The sequence below is a fragment of the Pongo pygmaeus genome, chromosome 16 (assembly GCF_028885625.2).
Source record: "Pongo pygmaeus isolate AG05252 chromosome 16, NHGRI_mPonPyg2-v2.0_pri, whole genome shotgun sequence".
Classification (NCBI taxonomy): domain Eukaryota; kingdom Metazoa; phylum Chordata; class Mammalia; order Primates; family Hominidae; genus Pongo; species Pongo pygmaeus.
In genome coordinates, this window is record NC_072389.2 from 45,796,949 (window position 1) to 45,819,821 (window position 22,873).

Sequence of the window (22,873 nt, forward strand, 5' to 3'; positions counted from 1 at the left end):
AGGAGTTCTCTAGGTTATTATAATCTCAACACTACCTATTTTTCTTGCTCCTAAAAAATTATCTGTTTAGCCTCATAGGCATTTGAATTTTCAAAACCTGGTCTAAAAATCATATAGTAGCAAAACCAAAACTAGCGTCTCTTGACTTATAGCCCATTTATCTTATTATTATACCTCTGTAAATATGGTAAATTATGTTGTACTGATTATTATTCAAGAGATAGTCTCGTAGTACACAATATGTATTTTAAAACACTGAATTCCTAACTGAATTTAAAGTCTTGTATATCAATTTTGCTTGCCAGAGTGCTAAGTGAAAGTGATGACCAGTTTGAAAGCATGTAAGGGGTGCTGTGATGATGTCTTTTGTGAATTCATTTTTTATCACTGTGTATATAATTTTGTTTTCCTTTTTCAGTGACAATATAGAGAGACCTGTTAGAAGACGGCATTCTTCAGTAAGAAAGACTTTCTTGAATTAATAATTGTCAGCTTTTATTTAATGATAACCATATATCACAGTAGTTTTGACTGTGGCTTCACCATCCTACCCTTACTAGCTTCCTATTGCTCTCTAGATAAAGACTCAAATATTTAACGTGGTTATACAATTCTGTAAATATACCAAAATTCATACTTTATGAATTTTGGTAGTAATTTTATGAATTTTATGCTATGTAAGTTATACTTCAATAAAGCTGTTTAAAAGATATGTTTAACCTGTGATACAAAGCTGTTGCAAGAGACAAAAGACCTACCCAAACTGCTTTTGTTTTTTTGAGACAGAGTCTCGCTCTGTCGCCCAGGCTGGAGTGCAGTGGTGTGATCTCGGCTCACTGTAACCTCCGCCTCCTGGCTTCAAGCGATTCTCGTGTTTCAGCCACCTGAGTAGCTGGAATTACAAGCATGTACCACCATGTGTGGCTAATTTTTTTATTTTTTAGAAGAGGTGAGGTTTTGCCGTGTTGCCCAGGCTGGTCTCAAACTCCTGGCCTCAAGTGATCCTCCTGCCTCAGCCTCCCAAAGTGCTGGGATTACAGGCGTGAGCCACCGCCGTGCCCAGCCCAAACTGCTTTAAGCACAAAATGTATTGGGTTATGATACTAAAAAATCCAAAGAAGGGATGGCTTTAGGCACAGCTTACTGACCAGAGATTCTAAGCATTACACCAGTACTAGGATTTCCTTTTGCTTTTTCTACTCTTAGTGCTTCCTCTGGGTAATCTCCAGCGGATAGATTCTTTCCCTATAATTACTGTGGTACATCTAGCTCTTTTACTTCCAGGCTCAAGTCCTACGTGAAGAATAGTGTCTTTTTCCTGAAAACAGAAAAGACTCAGAATTGAATCATGTTAGCTCGATTATCCTGATGTGGGTCAAGTCCTCATAGCTGAACAAATCATCATTGACAAGAGAATATCAGATTGTTCTAGACAGAGCCATGTGTTTTACCCTAGAGTTGGTGTGGCATTCACTCAGACCATGTGGGATGAGAGTGGGTAAAATAATTGGAGAGGATGGGCAGGTAGAAGGGAATAGATGTCAGATATTTAAATCTGCCACACGGTATAGCATTGAGCAGAATGAACTTGAGGAGTTTCAGAGTTTTTAATGAAAATTTTAGCTTTCTACCTATGATATAACTTAAAATAAACTGATTCTTAATAGATATGCCAGACTTTTTTTGAATAATTCTAATTGTTACCCTAGATTTTGAAACCCCCAAGGAGTCCTCTTCAGGACCTCAGAGGTGGGAATGAAACAGTTCAGGTAAGTCTCTTGTGCAAATACTTTATAGATGACTATTTTCAGTTATATTTTTAAGTCAAGAACTTTATTAGCTCTATGAAGAGGAAATGTGTAAGCATCCCATGAGTTTCCAAAGACTTGAATATACTGGCATTCTTGATTTTTCATTTTTCTTCTTTTTTCTAGAAATGGCGTCTCCCTCTCTTACCCAGGTTGGAGTGTAGTGGCACAATCATAAGTCCCTGCAGTCTTGCATTCCTGGGCTCAATCAATCTTCCCGCCTCAGCCTCCTGAGTAGCTGGGACTACGGCACATGCCATCATACTTAGCTATTTATTTATTTATTTAGAAACAGGGTCTGACTGTTGCCCAGACTGGAGTATAATGGTGTGATCATGGCTCACTGCAACCTCCTCCTCCTGGGCTCAAGAGATCCTCCTACCTTAACCTTCTGAGTAACTAGGACTACAGGAACATGCCACCGTGCCCGGCTAATTTTTTATTTTTTATAGAGACAGGATTTCGCCATGTTGCCCATGCTGGTCTTGAACTCTTGGGCTCAAGTAATCCACCCACCTTGGTCTTCCAAAGTGCTGGCATTACAGGCGTGAGCCACTGTACCTGGCCCTTAAAATTTTTTTTTTTTTTTAGTATAGACAGGGTCTTGCTATGTTGGCTGGGCTGGTTTTGAACTTCTGGGCTCAAGTGATCCTCTTGCCTGGGCCTCCCAAAGTGTGGGTATTATAGGCATGAGCCATCGTGCTGGGCCTTTCTTTTTTCATGTCAGATGTATAATGTGCCAACATCGTAACAAAGTTTGAAAAAAGCACATCTCACACATGCATGTGAAAACCCAGTCACACCTATGAACTACGAAAAGATCAGTGTTCTTTTTTTTTCAGTAAGAAATGTATTAGTCTCTGTTAGTCCCAGTGTTTACCATGTCAGTATTATAATTGTCATATTAAGCTCAAGGCTACCTGTAGCATCTTCTAGGGCCTTAATCACATCACTGCTTTGATGCAGAGGGGTTACCATTTCTGATTCTTTATTATAATAAGACTTATGATCAGGTATTCACAATTAACCCAGTAAAACTCTCTGTGGATTTTGTTTCTGTCTTTTGATTATTATTATTATTTTATGTTTTTACTTAACAGCAAGCTCATCCTTAATGTCTTTTAGTTTTTGTGTGTGGTATTTATGTGAGTAGAAATGTTTGCTCTTGTTAAGGAAGGTGGGGAAGGAAAGTAAAAATAGTGTATTCTAATGAAGAAATGCTCAACATCATTGACCATTAGGGAAATGTAAATCAAAACCTAAATGAGATATCACCTCACACCCATTAGGATGGTTAAAATAAAAGACAATAATAAGTGTTGATGAGGATGCAGAGAAATTGGAACCCTTGTGCTTTCTTGGTGGGGATATAAAATGGTACAGCTGCTATGGAAAACAGTATGGCAATTCCTCAAAAAATTGAAAATAGAATTGCCATATGATCCAACAATTCCACTTCTGGATATATATCCAAAAGAATTGAGAGTTTCAAAGAGATATTTGTACACCCATGTTCATAGCAGCATTATTCACACTAGCCAGAAGGTGGAAGCAACTCAAGTGTCCATTGATGGATGAATGGATAAACAAAATGTGGTAATATATACATGCAGTGAAATATCATTCAGCCTTGAAAAAAAGAAGGGAATTCTGACACATACTACAAAATGTGAAGAAGTAATTCAGAATAAGACTTGATATCTGGCCGGGTGCAGTGGCTCATGCCTGTAATCCTAGCACTTTGGGAAGCTGAGGCAGGAGGATCACTTGAGGTCAGGAGTTTGAGACCAGCCTAGTCAACATGGTGAAACCCCATCTCTACTAAAAATACAAAAAATTAGAGGTTGAGACATGAGAATCACTTGAACCTGAGAGGCAGAGGTTGCAGTGAGCTGAGGTCGAGTTACTGTATTCCAGCCTGGGCAACAGAACAAAACTGTCTTGAAAAAAAAAAAAAGACTTGGCTGGGTGCAGGGGCTCATGCCTATAATCCCAGCAGCACTTTGGGAGGCCGAGGTGGGTGGATCACCTGAGGTCGGGAGTTCGAGACCAGCCTGACCAACATGGAGAAACCTCGTCCCTACTAAAAATACAGAATTAGTCGGGCGTGGTGACATATGCCTGTAATCCCAGCTACTCGGGAGGCTGAGGCAGGAGAACCGTTTGAACCCGGAAGGCAGAGGCTGTGGTGAGCCAAGATTGCACCTTTGTACTCCAGTCTGGGCAACAAGAGCGAAACTCCATCTCAAAAAAAAAAAAAAAAAAAGGACTTGATCTCTGTCTATAGTACTCTGGAGATGTAATTCACAGTGATTTTATTAAGAATTATACCATATATTCTCTGCCCTTAGGAATCCAATGCTTTGAGAAATAAGAAAAACTCTCGTCGCGTCAGCTTTGCAGATACTATAAAGTAAGTTGAAAGCAGAAATAACTAAAATATTACAGGTACTAGTATTTTGTGTATCAAACCAAATGTATTGGTACTGACTTGAATAATCTGTTTTGATTAAACGTTAGTTATTATTTAAAGGGTTATTCAGTATTATGTTTAAAAGAGAAAGCATTCCCTCTAAAGTCAGGAACAAAACAATGATATCCAACTGTTATTTGACATTGTACTAGGGGCCGGGTGTGATGGCTCACGCCTGTAATCCCAGCACTTTGGGAGGTTGAAGCCAGAAGATTGCTTGAGGCCAGTAGTTCGAGACTAGCCCAAGCAACTTAGCGAGATCCCATCTCTACAAAAAAAAAAAAAAAAAAAATTAGCCAGGCATGATACCATGCACCTGTAGTCGCAGATACTCAGGAGGCTGAGGCTGGAGGATTGCTTCAGTTCAGGAGTTCCAGGCTGCAGTGAGCCATGATAGTGTCATTGCACTCCAGCCTGGGCAACAGAGTAAGACCCTGTCTCAAAAAAGAAAAAAGAATAGCTTCTATATAGTGAGTGATACCTAATATTAGCAGAATTAGAATCAACTGGTCAGATTCAAGGCAGATGTCAAATGCTCCTTGAAGCTTATTCTTAACCGGCCCAGTGAAAAGGGATCCCTTCCTATGGAGTCCATGCTACCATACCTGAACTGTTAATAACAAAAGCCAGTGAAATAATGTTTATAATCACTGTTCTAGCTCTATTTATAGTGGAAGTTCCTTGAGTCAAGGATCATGTGTTTGTATCCCAGGCCCTAGTATGATACCAGGTATATAGTGAGTGTTTAATAAATACTTGTTGAATTAAATGAATATTTTAGGTGATTGAGAGGGATATAATAATTACTAAGTCAGAGCTCATTTAAAAACTATAACCTCTGCAGTAACAAATGGCTCAGCATCTTAGTTAAATATAAATAAATGAATAAATAAGTAAACTATAACAGCCTTGTCTCTACTAGAAATAAAAAATATTAGTCAGGCTTGTTGGTGAGGCTACTCAGGAGGCTGAAGTGGGATGATCACTTTAACCTGGGAGATTGAGGCAACAGTGAGCTGTGATCGCACCACTGCAATCTAGACTGGGCAACAAAGCAAGACCCTGTTTAAAAACAAAAAAACAAAACTATAGCAGATTTTATTGTGGTAAACTACTTTTGGCATTTGAAATACTAGGAGTATATGGCACAGCAAAGAGGAAGCTAAAATCAAAGTATTATCTTTACCTATCTCAACACAGACTATAAATCAGCACCAAAAGATAATGATTACAAATTGCAGGTTTTCAATAATCTTTATTTTCTCTTCTAGGGTATTCCAGACGGAGTCTCATATGAAAATAGTGAGAAAGTCAGAAATGGAAGGTAAGTATGTTACTATAATTCCTGCTAAATCTGCTTTTTTAAAAAATTTACTGTAGCTATCTAACCAGACAACTAATATAACTTATTGTCTATCTTATTGCTTAAAAAATATATGATGGGCCATGCATAGTGGTTCACACCTGTGATCCCGACACTTTGGCAGTCTGAGGTGGGAGGATCGCTTGAGCCCAGGAATTCAAGACCAACCTGGACAGCATAGTGAGATTCTGTCTCTACAAAAAATAAAAATTATCCAGGTGTGGGGGTGCATTCCTGTAGCCCCAGCTACTCAGGAGGCTGAGGTGAGAGGATCACTTGAGTCCAGGAGACTGAGACTGCAGTGATTGCACCAGTGCACTCCAACCTGGGCAACAGAGCAAGACTCTGTCTCAAAAACAAAAAAAGTACACCTTGAGTCTTGCGGGTAGAGAGTAGAGTGGATAGTAAGTAAATTTATTTATGTATTTATTTTGAGATGGATTTTTACTCTTGTCCCCCAGGCTGCAGTGCAATGGTGCCATCTCAGCTGCAACCTCTGCCTCCTGGGTTTAAGCGATTCTCCTGCCTCAGCCTCCCAGGTAGCTGGGATTACAGGCATGCACCACCACACCCTGCTAATTTTTGTATTTTTAGTAGAGACGGGGTTTCATCATATTGGCCAGGCTGGTCTCGAACCCCTGGCCGCAAGTGATCGGCCTGCCTTGGCCTCTCAAAGTGCTAGGATTACAGGCGTGAGCCACCACGTCCAGCAGTTAATAATTTTTTAAAATGTTGTTAATGTCCTTAAGTAAGTTTTTAAAAATTTTATTGTATTTGGTTTTTTTGAGACAGTCTTGCCCTGTCGCCCAGGCTAGAGTGCAGTGGTGCAATCTTGGCTCACTGCAACCTCTGCCTCCCAGGTTCAAGCAATTCTCCTACCTCAGCCTCCTAAGTAGCTGGGATTACATGTGCACGCCACCACACCTGGCTAATTTTTGTATTTTTAGTAGAGACAGGGTTTCACCGTGTTGGTCAGGTTGGTCTCAAACTCCTGACCTCGTGGTCCACCCATCTCAGCCTGCCAAAGTTCTGGGGTTACAGGCATGAGCCACCAGGCCCGGCTGTCCTTAAGTAATTTTTCTAATGCTTTATCAGTGTATCCTTGGACAAATTTAATTTTAATTTCATTTTTATTTTTAGAAACAGAAGCAGGAGAAAATCTTGTTTTGATACAGTAAGTAATGTTCAAATTATATTTAAAAAGTTATAAATTAATATTGTTTTTGTTTCTTATTTTTGTGTTCCTTTTGTGGAATATTTAGGATTAATTCAGAAAATAAGTTCTTTGCAGAATTTAGTATACTGCTATTTCTGATTAATATGGCCATTGTACAGTTTATAGTTTTAATAGTGATGAAACAATACAATATATAAACCTTTATATTTATTAACTAATATAAAACAATAGATAGCAAGTCTTTAGTTTTTTTATTAATCTTTCTTATAATATTATTACATAGAAAGGCAAATACCAGTAGCTCTTCAACAAATGAAAAGATGGTTATCTTTATTCATCATAAGAGAAGTACAAGTTTGATTATATTGAGATATTTTTGGCTGGGCGTGGTGGCTCACGCCTGTAATCCGAGCACTTTGGGAGGCCGAGGCTGGTGGATCACCTGAGGTCAGGAGTTCGAGACCAGCCTGGCCAACATGATGAAACCTCATCTCTACTAAAAAAATACAAAAAATTGGCCGCGCACAGTGGCTTACGCCTGTAAACCAAGCACTTTGGGAGGCTGAGGCGGGTAGATCACGAGGTCAGGAGATCGAGACCATCCTGGCCAACGTGGTGAAACCCCGTCTCTACTAAGAATACAAAAATTAGCCGGGTGTTGTGGCGGGCGCCTGTAGTCCCAGCTACTCAGGAGGTTGAGGTAGGAGAATCACTTGAATCTGGGAGGTAGAGGTTGCAGTGAGCCGAGATCATGCCATTGCACTCCAGCCTGGGCGACAGAGCAAGACTCCGTCTCAAAAAAAAATACAAAAAATTAGCCAGGTATGGTGGCACTGTGCCTGTAATCCCAGCTACTCAGGAGGCTGAGGCACGAGAATCGCTTGAACCCAGGAGGCGGAGGTTGCAGTGAGCTGAGATCATGCCCCTGCACTCCAACCTGGGCAGCAGAGCGAGACTCTGTCTCCAAAAAAGAGTTTTTTTTGCTGTTGTTGTTGGTTTGTTGTTTAGATGGCATCTTGCTCTGTCGCCAGGCTGGAGTGCAGTGGTACGATCTTGGCTCTCTGCAACCTCCGCCTCCTGGGTTCAAGTGATTCTCCTGCTTCAGCCTCCCGACTAGCTGGGACTACAGGCACCTGCCACCACGCCTGGCTAATTCTGTTGTATTTTTAGTAGAGACGGAGTTTCACCATGTTGACCAGAATTGTCTTGGTCTCTTGACCTCGTGATCCGCCCACTTTGGCCTCCCAAAGTGCTGGGATTACAGGCGTGAGCCACTGTGCCTGGCCTAAAAAAGAGATATTTTTATCCAGTCAGTTAAGGAAATAGGTAAAAAGTCACTCAGTGCTAGTGGGAGTATAATTTGTAGAAGGCAACTTGGTAATATCATTCAGAATTTTAAATGCACATGCCCTTTGACTTCAGTTTTATGTCTGGAAATTGTCTCACCAATATACGTGTAAATGTTTGAAATGATGAATAGATAAGGTTATTCACTGCAGCGTTTATTATAATAGTAAACATTGTGAAAGGTCCTGAAGGTTCATCAATAAGGGACTGGTTAAATAAATTGTACATTTTCCATATAATTGACTATGCAGCCGGAAAAAAAATTTTATGCTGAATAGAGAAATCTCTAAGCTATATTACTTGAGATAAAAAGCAAGGCGCAAAACAAAGTACATCATGTATTACCACTTGTGTAAAACAGGGAAGAAGAAAAGCGTGTGTGTGTGTGTGTGTATCTTCTCGTGTGTGTACATGTATAATGTATGTATATGTAGTGACTTATGCATATATATGCATAATATCTCTGGAAGAAACTAGTAAGATTGCCTACAGAGAAAAGAACCTTGCTATAGGTTACATGTTGGTTTTGTGGTTTATTAATTGAAAACCATATGAAAATATTACCTATTACATTCTTAAAATTGTTGAAACGAAGAAATGGAAGTAATAGTAGTCATGGTTTAGAAAAGGTACAGAATCAACTCCAACAGAGCTTAAAGGAAAAAGAATTTTTTAAATAAAAAGGTACAGAAGTATATACATTGAGAAGTAAAAATTATTCCCTCTTTCCCTCTTCTTTCTTTTTTGTGAGACGGGGTTTTGCTCTTGTTGGCCAGACTGGAGTACAATGGCATGATCTTGGCTCACTGCAACCTCAGCCTCCTGGGTTCAAGCAATTCTCCTGCCTCAGCCTCCTGAGTAGCTAGGACTATAGGTGTGCACCACTACACCTGGCTAATTTATTTTATTTTTATTATTTTATTTTATTTTATTTTGAGATAGAGTCTCGCTCTGTCCCCCAGGGTGGAGTGCAGTGGCGCCATCTCCGCCCACTACAAGCTCCGCCTCCCGGTTTCACGCCATTCTCCTGCCTCAGCCTCCCTAGTAGCTGGGACTACAGGCGCCTGCCACCACGCCTAGCTCATTTTTTTGTATTTTTAGTAGAGACGGGGTTTCACCGTGTTAGCCAGGATGGTCTCGATCTCCTGACCTTGTGATCCGCCCGCCTCGGCCTCCCAAAGTGCTGGGATTACAGGTGTGAGCCACCACGCCTGGCCCCCCTTTTGTTTTTTTTGAGAGATTGATTCTTGCTCTGTTGTGCAGGCTGGAGTGCAGTGGCCTAATCTCGGCTCACTGCAACCTCTGCCTCATGGGTTCAAGCGATTCTCCTGCCTCAGCCTCCCGAGTACCTGGGACTACAGGCGCACACCACCACGTCCAGCCAATTTTTGTATTTTTAGTAGAGATGGGGTTTCACCATGTTGGCCAGGCTGGTCTCGAACTCCTGATCTCAGTTCATCTGCCCGCCTTGGCTTCCCAAAGTGCTGGGATTTTAGGCATGAGCTACTGCACCCGTCCTAATTTTGTATTTTTAGTAGAAGCGGTGTTTCACCATGTCGGCCAGGCTAGTCTCAAACTCCTAACTTCGGGTGATCTGCCTGCCTTGGCCTCCCAAAGTGATGGGATTACAAACGTGAGCCACCACACCCAGCCTATTCCCTCTTCTTCAGGTGACTCACTCCTTACAGATAACCACTGTTGACAATTTTTGGTGTACTTGCAGAAATTTTTTTTGTATGTCCAAGTGCATGTTTAGCTTTTATTTTTTTAAACAAGACAAAAATGGGATTGCCTAGTAATACGTCTTGTAGCACTATGTTATTACATAAAGATTTACCTCAGTCTGTTACAATCTCTTGTATGGCTGCACCAACATTTAGTGAACTCCCTATTGATGGACACTTGAGTGGTTTCTTTTATGTACTTTTTAAGGCTCAAGTTTTAGAAAAGGAATTGCTTTATAGGTAATTTTTTGAAAAAATAAGCAGTATATATTAAGCATATTTTTCTAGTTTATTTTTTTGAGATGGGGGTCTCACTCTGTCACCCAGCTGGAGTGCAGTGGCATGATTATAGTTCATTGCAGCCCTGGACTTCAGGTCTCGAGTGATCCTCCCACTTCACGCTCCCAACGTGTTGGGATTACAGATGTGAGCCACCACGGCTGGCTGATAATTTCTTGAAATTAGCAAACCATTAAGACCAATCTGGAAAGTATCCTTTAGTTGCCTTGTAATTCCTTCAGCCAGTATTAGATGAGTCTTTTTTTAAAAAGATGTCTTTATAATTTTCTGCATTAGATGAGTCTTTTTTAAAAAGATGTCTTTATAATTTTCTGCTAGTCATTCTATGAAAGTCTTTCACCTTCTGTACTCTTTCAGCTGTTATTGAAAGATTCTTGGTAATTGTTTGGGGTATAGATTATAAAAATACTCTTTAATTTTTAGGAATAAGAAATTAGAAGATAATTACTGTGAAATTACTGGTGAGTATGACTAGAATACTTTTCTTATAGTAAGATAGTCTATTCATCTAGGTTCCTTGATCACTAATATGTACAAGAAACCATGAACCATGAAAGAAAAAGCAAACAGAGGCCAGGCACGGTGGCTCACGCCTGTAATCCCAGCATTTTGGCAGGCTGAGGCAGGCGGATCACGAGGTCAGGAGATCGAGACCATCCTGGCCAACATGGTGAAACTCAGTCTCTACTAAAATACAAAAAAGTAGCTGGGCGTGGTGGTGCGCTCCTATAGTCCCAGCTACTCGGGGCTGAGGCAGGGGAATTGCTTGAACCCAGGAGGCGGAGATTGCAGTGAGCTGAGATCGTGCCACTGCACTCCAGCAGTGGCTCCAAACAGAGCTTTGTTCTTTTTTTTTTTTTTCTTTTTGAGATGGAGTTTTGCTCTTATTGCCCAGGCTAGTGCAGTGGCACAATCTCAGCTCACTGCAACCTCTGCCTTCTGGTTTCAAGCAATTCTCCTGCCTCAGCCTCCCAAGTTGCTGGGATTACAGGTGCCCGCCACCACGCCCAGCTATTTTTTTTGTATTTTTAGTAGAGACAGGGTTTCACCATGTTGGTCAGGCTGGTCTCAAACTGCTGACCCTCGTGATCTACCCGTCTTGGCCTCCCAAAGTGCTGGGATTACAGATGTGAGCCACCGCGCCTGGCCCAGGGCTTTGTTCTTTACACAGTGTCTTCAATTTAAAATTTCAGAGACTCACTATTACTTCTTTTTTTTTTTTTTTTTTTTTTCTGGAGATGAAGTTTCATTCTTGTTGTCCAGGCTGGGGTGCAGTGGTGCAATCTGAGCTCACTGCAGCCTCTACCTCCCGGGTTCAAGCAATTCTCTTGCCTCAGCCTCCTGAGTAGCTGGGATTACGGGTGCCCACCACTACACCCAGCTAATTTTTTTTGTATTTTTAGTAAAGACAGGGTTTCTCCATGTTGGCCAGGCTGCTCTCAAACTCCTGACCTCAGGTGATCCACCTGCCTCGGCCTCCCAAAGTGCTGTGATTATAGGTGTGAGCCACTGCACCCAGCCAACTCACTATTACTTCTTTCAAACCTGCTGTTTCTCCTGTTTTCTCTGTCTTGGACTCCTGCTCGTTCAGTTATTCACTGAAATCAGGAATCAAGAAGTCATTTTCAAATCTTCCTTTATGTCTAATGTCCATTTGGCCTACTTTCTGTTTTGTCTCCTAAATGTCTTGAAAATCTGTTACCTATTCTGTATTCCTTCTGTCACTGCTTTAATTCAAGTCGTTATTATTTTTTCTTGGGCTACTGTATTTCATTTCTTATCCTTCCAATCCATTCTCCATATTTCTAAATTTGATTATGTTACCTCCCAGCTTAAAATGGTTCAATGACACTGTTTTGCTTACAGAATAAAGCCCATACTCCTTAGCAGTGAGTTAGAATGTCCTTTATCACTTGGCCTGTCTTCTTCTCCAAACTTATCTCCTACCCGTTATATAGGTATCCCATGCTCTAGCCCATGATGAATTATTTGCAGTTCACTATATAAACTCTTTTTCTGCCTATATGCATTTATTTTTCATTTTATTTCATTTTATTTTTTTGAGACGGAGTCTCACTCTGTCACCCAGGCTGGAGTGAGGTGGTGCGATCTTGGCTCACTGCAACCTCCGCCTCCCAGGTTCAAGCGATTCTCCTGCCTCAGCCTCCCAAGTAGCTGGGATTACAGGGGGCGTGCCACCAGGCCCAGCTAATTTTTGTATTTTTAGTAGAGATGGGGTTTCACCATGTTGGCCAGGCTGGTCTCAAACTCCTGACCTCATATGATCCACCTGCCTTGGCCTCCAGAGTGCTTGGATTACAGGCGTGAGCCTCCGCACTCAGCCCCTATATGCATTTATAAATGCTATTTTCTCTATCTAAAGTGATCTTTCTACTCCAGTTTGCCTGTCAGGCTTCTCATTTTTCACTTCACTTAGTTTAACTTCAGTGCTATCCAAAGTGTCCAGTCCACAAAGTAACTGCTCAGTCCATGACAGAAAAGGAATTTGCACCATAATGTGCATTAACTGTGGCATTAAGCCACTGTTTAGTTCAGCTTACACTTTTTTCCTAGCAATTATTATTATATGATTTATGTTTGCCACCAGCTCCTTATCTCGTTATGAATAGATAACAAGCAGTTCATAGTCTGGCACCATACTTCAAGTAGCACTGGCTTAAATGGAACCTTCTCTGGCAAAACTAAGGAGTTAGTCACATGTTCTGTGCTCCCATAGCACCTCTTTTATTTCTCAGTATATTTTAGAATTTATCACATTATACTTTAAGTATTTATTTCTGGCTGTCTTATTAAAGAGGCTAAAACTTTTTTTGCAGGGGGTGGGAGATACTCCTCCTTGTGGAGCAGGGCTACCCCATAGGCAGTGTGCTCAGAATAGCCTGAACTACCATCTCTGGGAGTCCAGAAATCCAGAAATTTTGTCTTGTTCTTCTTTATACCTTAGTAGACAGTTGAGGTGTGTTTTTTGTTTGTTTGTTTTGTTTTTTTCATGTAATAGGTTCTGAACCAACATTTGTTGAAAAAATGAATGGAAGCCTGACATATAAATAAGGCTTTTAGTAAAAAAAAAAAAAAAAAAAGCTTATAATTATTTCATTATATGTACTCAAGCTCGTCATAAATTCTTTAATATGTTCTAAAGATTTGCCTTTACACTTTAAATGTAAGTATTTTTAAATGTATTTCCTGTTTTAATGTAGCCTTTTGAATCCCTTCCTTATTTACAAAGTCTGATTTGTAGTTCTAAAATAAGTCTTGAGTCTAATTCTTTATTTCCATTTTCATTGCTCTGTTGCCCTAACATGACCTCTTGCGTTAATCTGAACTGTTGTAGTAACTTCCTTATTGGTTTATCTTCTCTTGAATCTACTTCTCCTTATTACTTTTTACTATTTTTCTAAAATGCATTATATTTTATAATGGGATTATTTTTATAAAGCACATGTGTCTTATCATGGGAATATCTAGATTCCTTAACATAGAATAAAAGACCCTTCAGAATCCTACCCTAACCTTTCAGTCTCATCATTTGATGCTCTTCTCCATGGGACTTCTACTATCCAGGAAATAAAAATAGAGAAGTGAATAATAATAATAATAATAATAATAAGTAGTAGTCCAAACTTTCCATCTTTAAAATCACCACCACATTATAAAAATATTTCAGCCACACAGAGGATACAATAATTATTGGTCTCTCTGTCACTAACATAGGATAATTAAAAGTCTTATGAAATTTTATATGTTCCCAACACAAAAGATAAATGTTTGAGGTGGTGGATATTCCAATTACCCTGATTTGATCATTACACAAGGTATGCAGGTATCAAAATATCACATGTAACACAAAAATATGTACAACTATTATGTATCAATTTTTAAAAAATTAAAAAAATTTAATACGTAAGTTCTTAAGGGCTTAATTACTGGTAAATTCTAGTAAATACTTGTAACTGATGAAGAACCTAAGAAAAGGAAAATCAGGCTCAGTGATATATTTTCTGACTACAGTTTTTTCTTTTTTCTAAATAGGGATGAACACCTTGCTTTCTGCTCCCATTCATACCCAGATGCAACAGAAGGAGGTATGAGTTCATGCAAATACCTTCATATTTTAATGTTGTTTGATTGTTAGAAAACACAATTCAATGATAATGGCATAATTTAGGGATGACTTAACAAAATGAATCAGCATAAACTGGAAAGGCTTCCTACCTTTCCAATTAACTTAAGGATAGTTAAGTCACTGCCAGTTTAAATAATGGGAAATACAGTATACCAGTACCTTTCAAAGTTTAAAGAGCACATGAGTCTTTATTTCTAACTATTTCCTTAGTGATACTAGTACACAAGTCCATAGGCCATACTTTCAGTAGCAAAGAGTTAATCTGTGTCCTCACTGAAAAAACTGTTGTAGCACAGAGTGTAATATATATATATATATATATATTTTAAGCTATCTCCTACAGAAGGATTTTTGTTGTTGTTGTTAGACACAGTCTTACACTGTTGCCCAGGCTGGAGTGCAGTGGCACAATCTTGGCTCATTGCAGCCTCAACCTTCTGTGCTGAAGCGATCCTCCCACCTCAGCCTCCTGAGTGGCTGGGACTACAGGTGCATGCCACCATGCCTAGCTAATTTTGTTCATTTTTTTGTAGAGACAAGGTCTCTGTTGCCCAGGCTGGTCTTGAACTCCTGGGCTCAAGGGATCCTTCTGCCTTGGCTTCCCAAAGTGCTGGGATTACAAGTGTGCGCCACCAAGCCCAGTCTAGAATGTAATATAGATTAGCCATCATGGGCTTATGTCTTTCCTAGACTTTTAAAATTTAGGATAAGAATGACCTTCTATTCAATATAGTAATTAGAATTTTTGTCATGTTTACATTTGGTGCTGTCAGTGTTTTTAATTTTTTAGTCATTCTACTGGGTGTATAATTAACCTTGAATTTTTAATTTGTCCCAAAACACTGAAAAGTAAATTACTCACAGACTTTAGATTTTTTTTTCTTTTCCTAATAGACTGGGTCTTACTCTGTTGCCGAAGTTGGAGTGCAATGGTGTGATCCTAGCCTATGACAGCTCAAACTCCTGGACTCGAGCAGTCCTCCCATCTCAGCCTTCCTAGTAGCTAGGACAACAGGCATGCACCACTGTGCCTAATTTTTATAATTTTTTGTAGAGACAGGATCTTACTTTGTTACTCCTGGCTTCAGGCCGTCCCTCTGCCTCAGCCTTCCAAAGTGCTTGGATTACAGGCGTGAGCCGCTGTGCCTAGCCTAGAGTAATTTTTTTTTTTTTTTTGAGACAGAGTCTTGCTCTGTCGCCCAGACTGGAATGCAGTGGTGCGATCTCAGCTCACTGCAAGCTCTGCCTCCCAAGTTCATACCATTCTCCTGCCTCAGCCTCCCGAGTAGCTGGGACTACAGGTGCCCGCCACCATGCCTGGCTAATTTTGTTTTTTGTATTTTTTAGTAGAGACAGGGTTTCACCGTGCTATAGCCAGGATGGTCTTGATCTCCTGACCTCGTGATCCACCCGCCTCGGCTTCCCAAGAATAATTTTTAATGACAAATTATATGCAACATGCTACACCATTGATTCAAGCAAACCAACGTGTTATGAAACCATCACTGAGGATTTTTTATATAGTACATGTTGTAAAATGCCTTTTTAAAAGTTTGCTTTTGTTCTGATCTCTTATATTTTGCTTTCATTATAGTTTTCAATTATAGAACATAACCATGAAAGGAAACATGCAAATGACCAAACAGTCATTTTTTCAGATGAAAACCAGATGGACCTGACATCAAGTCACACTGTAATGATTACCAAAGGCATTTTAGATAATCCCAAAAGTGAAAAGTCCACCAAGATAGATACCACATCATTTCTAGCTAATTTAAAGCTTCACACTGAGGACTCAAGAATGAAAAAAGAAGTAAATTTTTCCATGGATCAAAACACTTCTTCAGAAAATAAAATAGATTTCAATGACTTCATAAAAAGATTGAAAACAGGAAAATGTAATGCTTTTCCTGATGTGCCTGATAAAGAAAATTTTGAGATACCTGTTTATTCCAAGGAACCAAATAGTGCCTCTTCTACACATCAAATGCATATATCTCTTAATGAAGATGAGAATAACAGTAATATTACTAGGATCTTTAGAGAAAAAGATGATGGGATGAATTTCACCCAGTGTCATACAGCCAATATTCAGACATTGATTCCCACATCCAGTGAGACCAACTCACAGGAATCTAAAGGTAATGATATTACAGTTTATGGCAATGACTTTATGGATTTGACATTTAACCACACTTTGCAGATTTTACCTGCAACAGGTAATTTTTCTGAAATAGAAAATCAAACTCAGAGTGCCATGGATGTAACAACAGGTTATGGAACTAAAGCTTCAGGAAATAAAACAATTTTTAAGAGTAAACAAAATACTGCTTTTCAAGACCTTTCCATAAACTCTGCAGACAAAATACATATTACCAGAAGTCATATTATGGGGGCAGAAACTCACATAGTCTCACAGACTTGTAATCAGGATGCCAGAATATTAGCAATGACCCCAGAATCTATATGTTCTAATCCAGCTATTCAAGGTTGTAAGACTGTTTTCTATTCTAGTTGTAATGATGCCATGGAAATGACCAAATGTCTCTCAAATATGAGAGAGGAGAAAAATTTGCTAAAGCATGACAGTAATTATTCTAAAATGTATTGCAATACAGATGCTATGTCTTGTCTCACAGAGGAAACTATTTATTCTGGAGAGGAGAACATGGACATTACCAAGAGTCATACAGTTGCAATAGATAATCAAATTTTTAAACAAGATCAATCAGATGTGCAAATAGCAGCTGCACCAACACCTGAAAAGGAAATGATGCTTCAAAATCGTATGACCACATCAGAAGATGGGAAAATGAATGTAAATTGTAACTCAGTTCCTCATGTATCTAAGGAAAGAATACAGCAGAGCCTGTCAGATCCTTTGTCTATTGCATTGACTGATAGAAAGACTGAACTCTTATCAGGTGAAAATACGGATTTGACTGAAAGTCACACAAGTAACTTAGGAAGTCAAGTTCCTCTTGCAACTTATAATCTAGCACCGGAGAATACCAATGAATCTCACTCTCAGAGCAAAAGCTCTTCAGATGAATGTGAAGAAATTACCAAAAGTCGTAATGAACCATTTCAACGATCAGACATAATAGCCAAAAACAGCTTAACCGACACCTGGAACAAAGACAAAGATGGGGCTTTGAAGATTTTGCCCTACCCTGATAAAGATTCTCCTCAGTCAGCTGATTGTAATCAGGAGATAGCAACAAGCCATAATATAGTCTACTGTGGTGGAGTTCTTGATAAACAAATAGCTAGTAGAAATACAGTTTCATGGGAACAATCTTTGTTTTCTACCACAAAGCCATTATTTTCATCAGGACAGTTCTCTATGAAAAATCATGATACTGCTATAAGTAGTCATACAGTGAAATCTGTACTAGGCCAGAATTCTAAACTGGCTGAGCCACTGAGGAAAAGTTTAAGCAATCCCACACCTGACTATTGCCATGACAAGATGATTATATGTTCAGAGGAAGAGCAAAATATGGATCTAACAAAGAGCCACACTGTTGTCATTGGATTTGGTCCTTCTGAACTACAAGAACTTGGTAAAACGAATTTAGAACACACTACTGGCCAGCTAACAACAATGAACAGACAGATAGCTGTAAAAGTTGAAAAATGTGGAAGAAGTCCCATAGAAAAAAGTGGAGTACTTAAATCTAACTCTATTATGGATGTGTTAGAGGACGAAAGTATACAGAAACCTAAATTTCCAAAGGAAAAGCAAAATGTCAAAATTTGGGGAAGGAAAAGTGTTGGTGGACCAAAAATCGAAAAGACTATTGTATTTTCAGAAGATGATAAGAATGATATGGATATCACTAAGAGTTATACAATAGAAATAAACCATAGACCTTTATTAGAGAAACATGATTGTCATTTGGTGCCATTGGCAGGAACTTCTGAAACTATTTTATGTACATGTGGGCAGGACGACATGGAGATCACTAGAAGTCACACAGCTGCCTTAGAATGTAAAACTGTCTCACCAGATGAAATAACTACTAGGCCTATGGACAAAACTATAGTGTTTGTAGATAATCATGTTGAACTAGAAATGACAAAGTCCCATACTGTTTTCATTGACTACCAAGAAAAGGAAAGAAGAGGCAAACCTAACTTTGAACTATCCCAAAGGAAAAGCCTAGGAACACCAACAGTGATATGTACTCCTACTGAGGAGAGTGTTTTCTTTCCAGAAAATGGTGAAAGTGACCGTCTAGTAGCAAATGACAGCCAGCTAACCCCTCTGGAGGAATGGTCTAATAATAGGGGCCCTGTAGAGGTAGCTGATAACATGGAATTGTCTAAATCAGCCACTTGCAAAAACATCAAAGATGTACAAAATCCTGGATTTCTGAATGAACCTCTATCAGGCAAAAGTCAGAGAAGAAAAAGCCTTAAGCTAAAAAATGACAAGACCATTGTATTTTCAGAGAATGATAAAAACGATATGGATATTACCCAGAGTTGTATGGTGGAAATAGATAACGAAAGTGCCCTGGAGGATAAAGAGGACTTCCATTTGGCAGGGGCTTCTAAAACTATTTTGTATTCATGTGGGCAGGATGACATGGAGATCACTAGGAGTCACACAACTGCCTTAGAATGTAAAACTCTCCTGCCAAATGAAATAGCTATTAGGCCCATGGACAAAACCGTATTGTTCACAGATAATTACAGTGATCTGGAAGTCACCAATTCCCATACTGTTTTCATTGACTGTCAAGCCACAGAGAAAATACTTGAAGAGAACCCTAAATTTGGAATAGGAAAAGGAAAAAACTTGGGTGTTTCCTTTCCTAAGGATAATAGCTGTGTTCAAGAAATCGCTGAAAAACAAGCACTGGCTGTAGGAAACAAAATTGTTCTTCACACTGAGCAAAAGCAACAACTCTTTGCTTCTACTAATAGAACTACTAATGAAATCATCAAATTTCATAGTGCTGCTATGGATGAAAAGGTCATAGGGAAAGTTGTAGACCAGGCCTGTACATTGGAAAAAGCCCAAGTTGAAAGCTGTCAGTTAAATAATAGAGATAGAAGAAATGTGGACTTTACAAGCAGTCATGCAACTGCTGTTTGTGGATCCAGTGATAATTATTCCTGTTTACCAAATGTTATTTCCTTTACTGATAATTTGGAGGGTAGTGCCATGCCCTTATGTGATAAAGATGAGGAAAAAGCCAACTATTGCCCAGTGCAAAATGATCTTGCTTATGCAAATGATTTTGCCAGTGAATATTACTTGGAATCTGAGGGACAGCCTCTCTGTGCTCCTTGTCCTTTGTTAGAGAAGGAAGAAGTTGTTCAAACTAGTACCAAAGGACAGTTAGACTGTGTCATAACACTGCACAAAGATCAAGATCTGATTAAGGATCCACGAAATCTATTGGTTAATCAAACTTTAGTATGTAGTCAAGATCTGGGGGAGATGACTAAACTTAATTCAAAGCGAGTATCTTTTAAGCTTCCAAAGGATCAAATGAAAGTCTATGTTGATGACATTTGTGTCATTCCTCAGCCTCATTTCTCAACCGACCAACCTCCATTACCTAAAAAAGGACAGAGTAGTATCAATAAAGATGAAGTAATACTGTCTAAAGCTGGAAATAAGAGTTTAAATATTATAGAAAATTCCTCTGCACCCATATGTGAAAACAAGCCCAAAATACTCAATAATGAGGAGTGGTTTGCTGCAGCCTGTAAAAAAGAACTGAAGGAAAATATTCAAACAACTAACTATAATACAGCTCCAGATTTCCGCAGTAACTCAGACTTAACTAAGCAAGTCATTCAAACTCATATCAATGCTGGAGAAGCACCAGATCCTGTAATTACATCTAATGTTCCATGTTTTCATAGTATCAAACCAAATCTGAATATTTTGAATGGAAAAACTGAAGAGTTCTTAGCTTTTCAAACTGTTCATATACCACCCCTTCCAGAGCAATTACTTGAATTAGGAAATAAGGCACACAATGATATGAGTATAGTGCAAGCTACAGAAATACATAATATTAACATAATCTCCAGCAATGCTAAAAATAGTAGAGATGAAGAAAATAAAGAGTCTCATAATGGAGCTGAAACCACCTCTCTACCACCAAAGGCAGTTTTTAAAGATAAAGTAAGGAGATGTTCTTTGGGAGTCTTTTTGCCTAGATTGCCCAACAAGAGAAATTGTAGTGTCACTGGTGTTGATGACCTGGAACAGATTCCAGCAGACACAACTGATACAAATCACTTAGAAACTCAGCCAGTCTCTAGCAAAGATTCAGGCATTGGATCTGTTGCAGCTAAACTGAACCTAAGTCCTTCTCAATATATAAATGAGGAAAATCTTCCTGTATATCCTGATGAGATCAATTCTTCAGACTCTATTAACATAGAAAATGAGGAAAAGGCTTTGATTGAGACATACCAAAAAGAGATTTCACCATATGAAAATAAAATGGAAAAAACTTGGAATAGCCAAAAAAGAACGTGGGTACAAGAAGAAGAAGATATTCATAAGGAGAAAAAAATCAGAAAAAATGAGATTAAGTTTGGTGATACGACACAAGATGGGGAGGTGAGCTCTGTCTTGAACCAAAGAATGTTCTTGAATTTTGGGTTTTGTTTTGTTTTTTTAAATTGTGGGCATTCTCAAATTTTAATCTTAGTCTCAGGTAGGCAGAAAATAATTATTTCCACTTATAGGGCTGGAGAAATATTCTTATGTAGAACCTTCAGGAATTAATTGACTAACAGCTAGACTTCAAAGCAATTTAAAGTGACAAATAGTCACAAAAAAATTAAATGGAAAATTGTACAAAAAGTAGCCAAAGTTAAAATTGTATAATTTCAAAAATTTCAAAAGGTATATACTGTCACCTCTAGTGATTTGTCAATTTGGCTTTATATAAGAATCTCTAGGGAGGTTATATATAGCTTGAAAAGTCATCTTCAGTGTTGTTATATTTGGGGAGTAAAAAGCTTTTTATTTTGCCAACTGCATGAAGTGAAGCTTGACTGAATTTCCTTGGCTGACAAGGATATGTAGAAGTTGAGAGTCCATTTTCTTTATTATTTAATTTTATTTTTATTTTATTTTATTTTTGAGACAGAGTCTTGCTCTGTTGCCCAGGCTGGAGTGCAGTGGTGTGATCTCAGCTCACTGCAACCTCTGCCTTCTGGGTTCAAGTGATTCTCCTGCCTCAGCCTTCCGAGTAGCTGGGATTGCAGGTGCCTGGCATCACACCTGGCTAATTTCTTTTTTTTTTTTTTTTTTTTTTTGTATTTTTAGTAGAGATGGGGTTTCCCCATGTTGGCCAGGCTGGTCTCGAACTCCTGATCTCAGGTGATCCACCCACCTTGGCCTGCGAAAGTCCTGATATTACAGGAGTGAACCACCACGTCGAGCCTGCATTCTATTTTCGATAAATATATAGATTATCTGCTATGTCTTAGGCACTGTTTTATGTGCTGGGAATGCAGACAAAAATCTGCTGTCATGGAGTTTACATAATAGCATTTATTCATTTATTTATTTTTGAGACCCTCGCTCTGTCGCCCAGGCTGGAGTGCAGTGGCGCGATCTCGGCTCACTGCAACCTCCATCTCCCTGGTTCAGGTGATTCTCGTGTCTCAGCCTCCCAAGTAGATGGGAGTACGGGTGCACACCACAATGCCCTGCTAATTTTTGTATTTTTAGTAGAGACGAGGTTTCACCACGTTGGCCAGGCCGGTCTCAAACTCCTGGCCTCAAGTGACCCACCCACCTCGACCTCCCAGAATGCTGGGATTACAGGCATAAGCCACCACGGCCCATAATGGCGTTTATTTATTATTTATTTTTGTTTTGTTTTGAGATTAAGTCTTGCTCTGTTGCCTAGGCTGGAGCACAGTGGCGTGATCTCGGCTCACTGCAACCTCCACCTCCCAGGTTCAAGCGATTGTCCTGCCTCAGCCTCCTGAGTAGCTGGGATTACAGGCATGTGCCACCACACCTGGCTAATTTTTGTATTTTCAGTAGAGTCAGGGTTTCACAATGTTGGCCAGGCTGGTCTTAAACTCCTGATCTCAAGTGATCCACCTTCCTTAGCCTCCCAAAATGTTGGGGTTACAGGCATGAGCCACTATGCCCAGCCCCCTTAATAGCATTTACATAAAAGAATATACTGTTTTCAGCCAGGCGCGGTAGCCCACGCCTATAATCCCAGCACTTTGGGAGGCCAAGGCAGGTTGATCACGAGATCAGGAGATCAAGACCATCCTGGCTAACACGGTGAAACCCTGTCTCTACTAAAAATACAAAAAATTAGCCAGGCATGGTGGCGAGCACCTGTAGTTCCAGCTACTCAGGAGACTGAGGCAGGAGAATGGCGTGAACCCAGGAGGTGGAGCTTGCAGTGAGCCGAGATCGCGCCAGTGCACTCCAGCTTGGGCGACAGAGTGAGACTCCGCCCCCAAAAAAAAAAAAAAAAAACTTATCAAAAAGCATGTAAGAAGATAGATGAAGATGGCATTTA

The 22,873-nt window shown here is 39.5% G+C and overlaps 1 protein-coding gene and 1 non-coding gene across 3 annotated transcripts in view; one reads left to right on the top strand and one right to left on the bottom strand.

The window, feature by feature from the left end:
• Positions 1–22,873, top strand: part of KNL1 (kinetochore scaffold 1) — a 70,551-nt gene that overhangs the window by 10,672 nt on the left and 37,006 nt on the right. For both annotated transcript variants that reach the window (XM_054450271.2, XM_063652132.1), the window contains 8 exons: positions 419–458; positions 1,710–1,769; positions 4,160–4,221; positions 5,553–5,605; positions 6,785–6,818; positions 10,616–10,653; positions 14,246–14,298; positions 15,934–20,934. In XM_054450271.2, the coding sequence (XP_054306246.1) occupies positions 419–458; positions 1,710–1,769; positions 4,160–4,221; positions 5,553–5,605; positions 6,785–6,818; positions 10,616–10,653; positions 14,246–14,298; positions 15,934–20,934 (5,341 nt within the window). The remainder of the gene's footprint in view (positions 1–418; positions 459–1,709; positions 1,770–4,159; positions 4,222–5,552; positions 5,606–6,784; positions 6,819–10,615; positions 10,654–14,245; positions 14,299–15,933; positions 20,935–22,873) is intronic.
• Positions 2,530–2,630, bottom strand: LOC129014932 (small nucleolar RNA U13). The gene has a single exon (XR_008494450.1). It is a non-coding gene; the product is annotated as a small nucleolar RNA U13 (small nucleolar RNA).